Consider the following 10,815-nt stretch of genomic DNA (forward strand, 5'->3'; position numbering starts at 1 on the left):
GTGTGCGGTGTCATATGATTCTAGCGATTCATTTCCCCCACTACCGCTACCAGCTACTCTACCAGCTAGTCTACCATCGTCAATGTGTTCGTACCCTTAATCTTATCCGACCTGTCTTTCCCCTCCCCCCCTCATCATGAAAATATTATTAGTATTTAAAGTGAAAGTTTAAACCATTCTTCTACTATTTCCATATTTTTTTCTGTCTTTCTGTATTAAAAAAACTGGAGTTAATATGAACATGTAGTTATATTGCAATGATAAAAGTAACTCCTGGAATAACACTTCATTAACGTTGACTTCGAGACTAGTTCGAGAAATAGGAGTTCTTTGTATCTCCAAGATCAGCAGTACTTTCTTGTAAATAACTGTTCTGATACAGAACTTGAATTTTCAATAAAACTCTTTCACACTTATGTTACATGCCTAATTATTACTAATTTGTTTTTATAACTTGGTCATTTGACAGTAATTTATGAAGACGAAAGAGATGGGCAAAACTCTAAAAAGCCCCAAGGTCTGACACTTGGATGATGACGATGACGATGACGATGACGAACTTGGTCATTTAATGCACGTTTTAAAGGATAGAATGTTATTGAAACAATATTATAATAATAATAATAATAATAATAATAATAATAATAATAAAAATATAATCATCGTCATCATAATCATTGTTTGCCTAGCATAATACTCTTATTCTTAATTGTAACCTTAAGAATGTTGTTCATTCTCAGTTCCTTTTATTTTCTTAGCTTACAGTTGTAAATAAAATCAGTATTAATAAATTATTTATTTCACGTCATGGACACTGATTATAAACGGTATTAATTCATGAGTGATACTGAGAGAGACTACATTCAGGTTATGTTATATAACAGATTTCGTTTTTTATTGTAGTTTTGAAGATACTGATACTTTACCTTGAACGACTTTATAATAATATCTCTTTACTTCTTGTAATAAGTACCTATGCGAAATTGTTCTCCGAACTGACAAGGCATCATACCTTGGAAATCTTGAGTTACATTCTTTTATTTTAGCATATGACAGAGACGAGGTTTTACTGTTGTACTTAATCATTTATTTTCATTGCTTATTTTGATAGCATGAGTGAATTGAAAAGTTTATCTCATAATTCTGGAAAATAATAAAACCTTTGTAATGTCAGAGATGTAAGCTGTAGCTGTCAAACTCATAATTATCTAGTTGCCCTTCTATTCGAACAGCAATTTATAATTCTTTGCAAATGCATTATTAGATGGAGAACTTTATTTTGTGTACGTATTTTTTTTCTCTTGTGTTTCTGTAACTAATCAATTTTGTTTCCAAATTCGCAGTTGCAGTAAACAGCAACAACAGTGAAGGAAAGCATGATGCCGATGTGCAGCTCCAGAGTTGTGGGAGTAGGAAAAGTAGCATTGTCAGCAGCAGACGTAGCAGTGTCACTAGTGTAGCTGGATCACGTAGCTCTTCTCCAAACCCTCACTTGTCTATGCTTCCTTCTGGCTTGGCGATGGACCTGACTCGATTTAATCTTAATGCTGAAGGAACGCCAGATAAGTCCCGTAGGAGATTCACGCGAGAAAACTTCACATCCAAAACGAAAGGAGCAAATCTTGAATTGACACATGAAAAGTCTGATGATCCATTAAGCCAGCTGGATCCTTTGTGGCCTCTTAAAAGGCTCTGATTTATTAAGAGTGCTGGCTATTGATTCTTAATATTGCTAAATGAAGATTAGGATTAAGGTAAAGAACTGTACATTTTATTAGAATTATCACAGTCCAGATTTATTCCACATGTTTATAATATAGTAGTACCTTACAATTTATATACTTGGTATGAAAGTTTTATAATATCTTTCTCTGCATTGCAGTTTTGTGCAGATGTTTTCATTCTCATTTGTTACTGTCAAAATGAAATCGAATATTAGAAAAAAAATAATTGTTGGAATATATGGAATAATGTTTGGGTATAATTTATAATTTTCAAATTCTTCGATGAAATTGTTTACTTTTCACAGTAAATCAGTGGTTAGTGTTTAAATCTTCTCAGACGAAACTTTTTTATTTAAATTTTTTACACATATAAGTGGGAATTCAATTTTGCGCTATAATTTTTCAGATGTAAACACGCTGTTTGTAGTGCTGCAAAATGTTACATTTTTCACAGTTACATAAGATTGACTTCTTCACACGCATTCAGCAGAATATTTCTTTATGCAAATGCTATGGCTTTGAATGTTGGCTCAGTATTATTACCTGCATACCTATTGAGTTTAAACTAAGGAAAGAATAAAATACGTGTTCAATTGCCTGTGTTTTCATTTTCATCTGTGTAAATTCATATATCTTATAGAATAAAACATGCAACATAATATAAGAAAATATGATTTCATTCAATGTGGGATGTGATTTTACAAAAATATTCTTACGAAATTAAGGATATTTCTTTTAGAAAATGAAATGACATGTTGTACTGTGATATATGCATTGTTAGTGTAAACCAATAAAAATGACAGTCCTCCTGTTTTGATAAGATGTGTTTTCTAATAACATAGGTAATGTTTAAGAGAATATTCATGGAACTTAAGCAACATAAAAAAAATTAACAACTGTTCCTTTCTTTCACAGCAAAATTTGTGTGATATTTCTTAAATTTTACCATGGTAACCCAAATAGGTTAACTCTCTGATAAATTACTATATTAATTACAGTCTGTCTTAAGGGAATATGTACGTGAACAACCACAAATATTATTAGAAAATGCAGGCTATAAATAAGTGATTAAATGGCGATCATACGCGTGTTAATTGGCTAACATCTGTTTCAGTGCTTCTTCACACTGAGGATGGTGTGAAGAAGCACCGAAACAGATGTTAGCCACACATGCTTACACAATTAACACGAGTATGATCGCCATTTAATCAATTATTTATATTCAAGTGTTAAAGGTAGTGTACGAAAGATTCAACATGAAATGCAGGCTCTAAATTTCTAAAATTTTATAAGAAAATGAACTCACAATTGGACAAAAATTACAAGGTACCAGAACAAGACTTATCAGAACTTCAATATCTAATGAAAGTATTAAAAAAGGTTACTAATAATATTTTTCAAACCAGTTTTATCAAAATATGAAAAAAAAAAAAAAAAAAAAAAAAAAATTCTGCAGTTACATCATTTGGTAACCATAACATTGTTATGGTCTCTCTGACATCTTCAATATTTTTCCTGCATGTAATAAACACTTATTTCTGAAAAGTAGACTATTCTCAGACATGTTGAGTTGTTTATTTTAATACAATTAATTTTTTATGTGTCCTATATAAAATATATTAAAATTTGCATAATGTTTGGTGACCTAAATTTTCTATTTTCAAAGAAATGGGCATTACTGTAGTCTACCTTTTGCATAAATGCATGTTAAATCAGTGTACAAAATTGCATAATTCTATCTCTAATGGTTGTGGAGTTATGAAATAATATGTGTGAAAAGTTTCAAATTTTGGAAAATTTAACTTAATGTAAAAAGTGAATTCTAAAAAATATTATTAGTAACTTTCTATACTTTTATCAGATATTTAAGTTCTAATAAGTCTTGTTGTGGTACCTTGTAATTTTTGTCCAATTGTGAGTTCATTTCCTTATAAAATTTTAGAAATTTAGAGCCTGCATTTTCTGATAATATTTGTGGTCGTTCACTTACATATACCCTTAACTTGTCACTAAAGTACTGCAACATTCAGTTACGTTTTCTTTCTTTTGTATATTAAAACGTAATGAAGAATTCTTCTGACACTCAGAATTTGCTATGCACAGAAAAAAAAAATACTATGCACTTCACCTTTCATATTTTGTAGCAGTGTATGGTGATGCTAAGTTTCTTTCTTTCCTTGTACTAGCATCTCAATACATGTGAAATCTTTCTCAAATAACTAGGATGATGATGAACGTTTTTTTAAAGATAATTTTTGTGATTACTTCGTCTGAGAACCAAATCATGAATAACTCTCAGTGAAACACAGTTAATTACAATAGTGTAATGGAAATAGTTCTACATTAAATTTATTGGTATGTGAATAAAAATCAATTGGAGAAGTCTGCAGATTTAGAACTTCTATGAAATTCGATTACCTTGAAACACTAATATGTATGTAAGAACTTATAATGTCTGAGGTTTTTAGGCAAAATTGAGGAACACAAACACTATCAGAGAGAGAATATTATTTTATGAAATGGTAAGCTGACTTCACTATGATTATGAAGTATACAGCAGACAACAAACCTGATTAGGTGCTAAATATTTTATCCACATTCAATAATATATGCTTTCTGCGCTTAGCGAGAAAGCAATTTATTTTAAATATTTATTTAATTGTACGTGGTAAAAGTAGTTAATAAAATAGTTTCATAATTTAATGCTCACAGGTTTACTTTAATGTATCTACTTCAAAAGTCATATCCTCCTTGTTATATTGAATAGAGTTCAGTATAATATTTGGAAAACTGTAATTGTAAGACATTACTTTAGTTGTGTATTAAAGAATATTCAGGTACGATTTCACAATACACCTGAAGTTTTCACTTAATTTTGCTTGATGCTGCTTCCACTCTGAAAAATATGCTTCTTTCCTTGCTACCAGTTCCTGTGTTACGCATTTATATTTTAAGTAATTCTATTCTTGTCTGTATTATTCATTGGACTTCTTGTATGTCGTAATTTCTAATAATCTGAATATTCAACATTCAGAGTATATGGTATTTTTTCTTCTATTTTTAAATAATGTATACATTGAAACCTGTCTAAAGCGGCCATCTGAAGTTACCTTGTAAAATGGCCGTTTTATCAGGTGGCCGCTTGATTGAGGTTGCGGTTTTTATGAATCAGCATGAAAATACTGAATTTCGTTGACTTTTTAGTACTGTGCACGTACAACAATCGTGCATATTAATGTCAGCCTCTTCCATTCATGGCAACTAGCATTTTCAAAACTCGCTTGCGGTACCTCAGTTTAAATGACTGAATAATACCTTGTTCAAGGGACTTGAGATGTGGTGTATTTGGGGGAAGAAACACCAATTTCACGGATCACATTGCGATTTTGTCATTTAATCTTCGAATTGAAATCGCATAGCCAATTCTCAAACAATGATGATGCATACAAGCTTTATTGTTGGCAGTCCACTTCACCCCCAGTAAGCCCATGTCAACATTTTTTAAACATCTCAGTTTCAGTGATTTCCCTATCATTAAAGTGGTTCTTTTTCTCCTGCAGCATTACAAAAAAAAAACAGTAGGGTTATTCTGTCTTTTGCCAACTTCCCCCCTTTACACTCTTTTTTCTTAAAACTTAAACTTTTGTTAGGGAGGGCTCTGAAAAAAAAACCTGTATGAAAAGAAGAAACATTCGTAAAAGCTGGTCCAAATAGAGAAAGATAGAAAGAGGAGGAAAAAAAAAATCGAATGGTTAACTACTGACCTAAAACATACTGTGACATTTTCGATAGAAAAAGTCCGTGTTTCAGTCCTTTAAAACGAGTAAGAATTTATAGCTGTGCAGGGTCGGAGTGGATAGTGACAAAAGAGTCATAAACAGTAACCAACTAACCCCGAAGATATGGAGGGTGTACTGTTGTACACTTAGCTATTGTCCCCTGTCCTCTAACCATCGAAAAAATAGGTCAAATAGTATCCGTGAAAAGATTTTTTGTTGGACAGTGACTGTTATAGTCAGGTTCCAATCCAAATAGACCCCGGCCGCTGGCCGGCGCATGAGGTGGCCGCTAAATGGAGAGAGAATTTATATTGATCTTATGGAAAATCCAATTGGTTCCAGAGAAAATTGGCCTTTTGGCCAGGTGGCCGTTTAAATGAAGTGACCGCAAAGGCAGGTTTCACTGTAGTTCAAAATAATGTTCACGGGTTTTTTTGAAGTTTGTTTCAGCCTAAATTGAAGTATTTGAATGTTGCTTATTTATAACTGTATAAAATATGAATATAGCTATGGCGTGGTATTCCATGTGTGGTATAAAAACCATGATTTGCCTGCTGTTAAACTGTTCACGAATGACGCTAGAGTGACTGCTTCACAGTTTTGATATAGGCCTAGCATATTCAGCAGTGACAGAGAAGTGAGATATTAAGTTTGTATGATTGAGAATCTGAACCTGCTTATAACGTTGACATAGTGACATTAAGATATTAAAAATATGTTTAAAAGAGTATTTATATATTCTTTATTATTACGTTTACTAATCTCCTACATAAAGATGATTCAGGAAAGCTAAAGTAACTTGTCTTTAAAGTTTTTTAGAACTTCAAAACATGTTTCCAATATCCCTAAGAACTGAACTTAATCCTGACCTTACAAGAAGTTGAAATGCAAGTTTGCTGGAGCTATCAGTATCTGCTCTGTCAAACAGAAACTTCAAACGAGTTGTTTTAGTTTTCATTATTGTGTGGAAATGGGGATCAGATATTACGACAATGCGTCTGTTTTATAATGCTTATATACGATCAAAATTGACCTATGGATGTGAAATATGGGGAGGAGCATCAGCAACTCTTCTACAAAGAATTTCTGTTCTTCAAAACTCAGCCTTAAGATTATGCCTAGGAGTACCAAAAACCACGTCAACTGTTGCCCTAGAAATTGAATGTAATATTCAACCACTCAGATAATGTATATATGTATATATTTATTCACACTGCAATGGGTATATACCCGGTGGCAGTGGTAACTAATTATACTCAATAATGACAATAATAAACTTATTAAATAAAAATACAATTAATAATAATACTAATAATTAATACTAATAATAATAATAATAATAACAACAACGGAATATACTAAATTAAATGAAATGATCACTTAAAATAACATTTGAAATATTCTAATTTGTATCTTAAAACTAGGATCGAACTAAAACCCACGAGTATATGTTCATATCTCCACAAGTACCTTTCAACATTACACTCATTTCGCTGTCAACTCACTCACTGCACTGGAACTACGACACATTTCACTGATTCTATCCTGATTTCACTACCACTTCAAAAACATTTCACTGTTCAAATTCTTTGCACTGCCACTATAAACTATAAAGCTTCACTGACAGGAACACGTTTCACTTACACAGCACACTTCACTGACATGACATACTTCTTCACTGATACAACACACTTCACTGACACAACATAATTCTTCACTGATACAACACTTCAATAACAACATATCATTTACACCCTTTAAATACTGTGTATAATTACCGTCTATTAGTAAGGTCCTTAAGCCTATTTTTAAATGCATTTTTGGTTGTTGGTAAAGCCTTTAGTAAGTCTGCAGGTAAAGCATTCCAGTCCCTGATAGTACGATTGAGAAAAGAAAACTTTCCAGTGTCCATCCTCTGCCTTCTTTCCCTCAATTTATATGAGTGGTCGTTCCTTGAAGAGTAATTTGGCGGCTGCAACCTATATTACAAAAGGATCTAAAAATACATTTAAAATTGCAAGCCTCATCCAGATCTCAGATATTCTTCAAACTGTCAGCTGATATCCTGTGTAATTTCTATAAAATAAAAAAAGAAGAAATACCAATCTATATCACAGACACACTCATTGCTAAAACTCCAATTGTGAACGAAATTCCTCCATGGAAATGGGTGATTCCAGAACATAGCATACAAATTCCAGAAAATCATTCCAAAAATGATCCTCCATACATCCTTAAGTTAGATTCCATGGAACTACTCTGCAGTACATAAGGATCACCTTCAAATTTATACAGATGGATCTCTAAATCCTGATGATGGAACATCAGGAGCAGGGTATTATATTCCAAAATATCAAGAAAGTTACTTCATACCATGTTCATCCTCCTCCAGTCTTGACACTGAATTGCTAGCTATTGATGCTGCTCTTCAGTGTGTTACTCAAATTTCTGAAAAATCTATTTGCATACTTACCGACTCCAAGGGGACTATATTAAATAATTAAATATGTACCAAACGTATATACACATAGAATTATTCCAATTCAGAAACAACTAAGTAAATTAAAAGAACTCCAAAAGGAAATAACATTTCAATGGATACCTAGTCATTGTGGTATACCTGGAAACGAGAAAGTCGATAATATTGCAAAACAGGCAATATATTTGCAACCAAGACCTCGTCAAGTGATATCTCTATCCAATGCTTTTGCTTCAGTAAAGTCTCATTTTACAAACCTATGGATCAACGATTGGCTCTCTTCTGACAAAGGAAAAATTTTACAGTCTGTACAAAAGAAACCAAATGACCTGGAAATGTACAAAAACTTGCCAAGACATGTTCAAACATTTTTAACAAGAGCCAGAACAGGTCACATTGTCACTCAATTGTACCTACACCAATTTCACATTTCTGATAATCCTACTTGTCTGTGGTGTAATAATCATGATGAAGATCTGGAACACATTCTTCTATACTGTCCATCCATAAACCACAAAAGAAGTAAATTAAAATCATCAGTACCAGTTGCAGAAGACAGAGCCCTGCAGTATATATTGACTACACCCCACCTCTGGCTACTAGCAACAGGCATCTATAATGAACATCGATCAAAATACCCCTCATTTCTCGTGAAGAACAACAACTGAATAGACTACAGTGGACTTTATGTTGTCAGCAAACAGCTGGATACATTAAGAATATTGATTTTGATTATTGTGTATTAATAAAGAAATTTTCATAGTGCACTTTTCAGGTCAAATTATAATTTGTGATTGTTTTTCCTTTGCATGCCACAAATAGCATTAAAACTAATGATGTACCTTGAGGTACATAGTGGGCAAATAGGCGTTGAGTATTATTAATTAACCAAATAATATAAACCTTACTTGTAAAGGAATTTTAAGACATTAATTTGGTTGTAGTATTATTTATTTTGGTTTGATTTTTGTGTATTACTTAAAAATTGTATATAAGAGAGTGCCTTTTTTTCCCTCTAGGAAAGAACTCTTTTTCACCAGTTCACTCTTTGCACCAAGTTTTATGACACTATTTTTTAAGGGGAGAGGATGGTATTTTTTTTTTTTTTTTTCCTATTTGGTGTAAAATATTAACTTTTTGTATGTAGAGAGCTCATAGCTGTAGCAACTCAACCAAAAATAAATATTTTGAAAAAAAAAATTATTTGGGGGCCCAGATTTGAAAAAAATATACCCAATGCAGGATTTTACTAAAACCGATATATCTAAACCATTTTTAAAGGTAGATTCATCCAGTTTTTTGCAATGTACTTGCAAAAGTATGCTCTACAAACTGTCTGCAACAGAATTTTGATATTAGTCCCTGGGTTTGTAAAATTAACAATTAAAATTTAATAACACTTTTCTGAATTCCTTTCTTGCAAACAAACGGACGTAGTTTTAAAATGAGATCAATTAACAAAATTCTGTTACAGAGAAAAGTTTCCTAATAGCCTAAAGAATGTGTGTTCTAAATTTCATGCATGTATCTTTAATAGTTCAGAAGTTATATCCATTTTTGTCTGGCAATGTAGCAAAAAAATGAAGTTACCATAAATCGATAAAAGGGGCGATTTAAAAATCCATAGCGCAGGAAGTTTAAAAATAACGTCTCAACATCCGATAAGGGCACAAATACCCACGAAATGTTATGCAATGCATTCCACACATATCAAATAGTATTAAAAGAAGTTTTTTTTTTAATTCGATTTACCGGAAACAACAATAAAAGGGAGCAAGTAATTTAAAAATCCATAATGCAGGAAGTTTGACAATGTCGTCTCAACATCTGATAAGGGCACAAATACCCACAAAATATTATGCTATGCATTCCACACATACCACAGAGTATTTTAAAGAATTTTTTTTTTTTTGAAAATTTACTAATTTTTCACCAAAAATGCCATCCTCTCCCCTTAAGTTGGTTATTTTACGATGCTTTATCAACTGTTGTGGCTATCTAGCATCTGAATGAGATGAAGGTGATAATGCCAGTGAGATGAGTTCAGGGTCGAACACTGAAGTTACCCAGCATTTGCTCTTAATGGGTTGAGGGAAAACTCTGGAAAAACCTGAACCAGGGAACTTGTCCCAACCAGGATTTGAACTGGATTCGCTAGCTTCTTGGTCAGACATGCTAATTTACGACACTTTAGGAATTCATAAAACACCAGAAATTACATTAGTGATTAACATTTTACTGATTCACATCTGGTAGTAGTTCTCCATTGGTGTATGGAACGAGCAAGTTACCATTTTTTAAGAAAATATCTTTTGAAAAATAACTTATTAGTATGTATATTTTTACTGGCCAGTTGAATGTCATGCAAAAACAATTTATACATATTTTGAACGTCTATGCTGATGAATATGTAAAATTAATCCTGCATATTTTTGCATATTTCAGGTATTCTTGCATATAGTACACTACTGTGCAAATATTGTAGTATATTTCAGGATTTTTTTGCATAAACCCCCAAATTTGCATATTTTATAAAAAAAAAATAGGATTCTGAATTGTTTGGTTATCAGCACACACTATTTTTTTGGTTGACTGTCTTCTACTGGTTGTTCATTTCAAAGTGTGTCATGATGTCACTGTTGATGAGTCAGCGATTTGAAGCGAGTTTCAGCTTTTGTGTCAGAGAAATTGCCTATTAATCAAGGCGTTCAATCTGAACTTGAGAACGTGTATGGTATAACTTGAACATCGTAGCAACAGATGGCGGTCTGTACGGTCTGTGTGCTACCATAACCTCTTTCGTACGCAGGGTATTTGTTATCATCGGTTGCGT

The 10,815-nt window shown here is 32.5% G+C and overlaps 1 protein-coding gene across 5 annotated transcripts in view; it reads left to right on the top strand.

The window, feature by feature from the left end:
- The window catches only part of mop (tyrosine-protein phosphatase non-receptor type protein myopic), a 69,005-nt gene extending 62,772 nt beyond the window's left edge, over nt 1-6,233 (top strand). For 4 of the 5 annotated variants that reach the window (XM_069842307.1, XM_069842306.1, XM_069842310.1 and 1 more), the window contains one exon: nt 1,344-6,233. In XM_069842307.1, coding sequence (XP_069698408.1) covers nt 1,344-1,696 — 353 coding nt within the window. In that variant the 3' untranslated portion in view covers nt 1,697-6,233. The remainder of the gene's footprint in view (nt 1-1,343) is intronic. The other variant, XM_069842309.1, reaches the window with a different exon arrangement.
- Nucleotides 6,234-10,815: the final 4,582 nt, after the last annotated feature.

Source organism: Periplaneta americana, chromosome 12 (genome assembly GCF_040183065.1).
Source record: "Periplaneta americana isolate PAMFEO1 chromosome 12, P.americana_PAMFEO1_priV1, whole genome shotgun sequence".
Lineage (NCBI taxonomy): Eukaryota > Metazoa > Arthropoda > Insecta > Blattodea > Blattidae > Periplaneta > Periplaneta americana.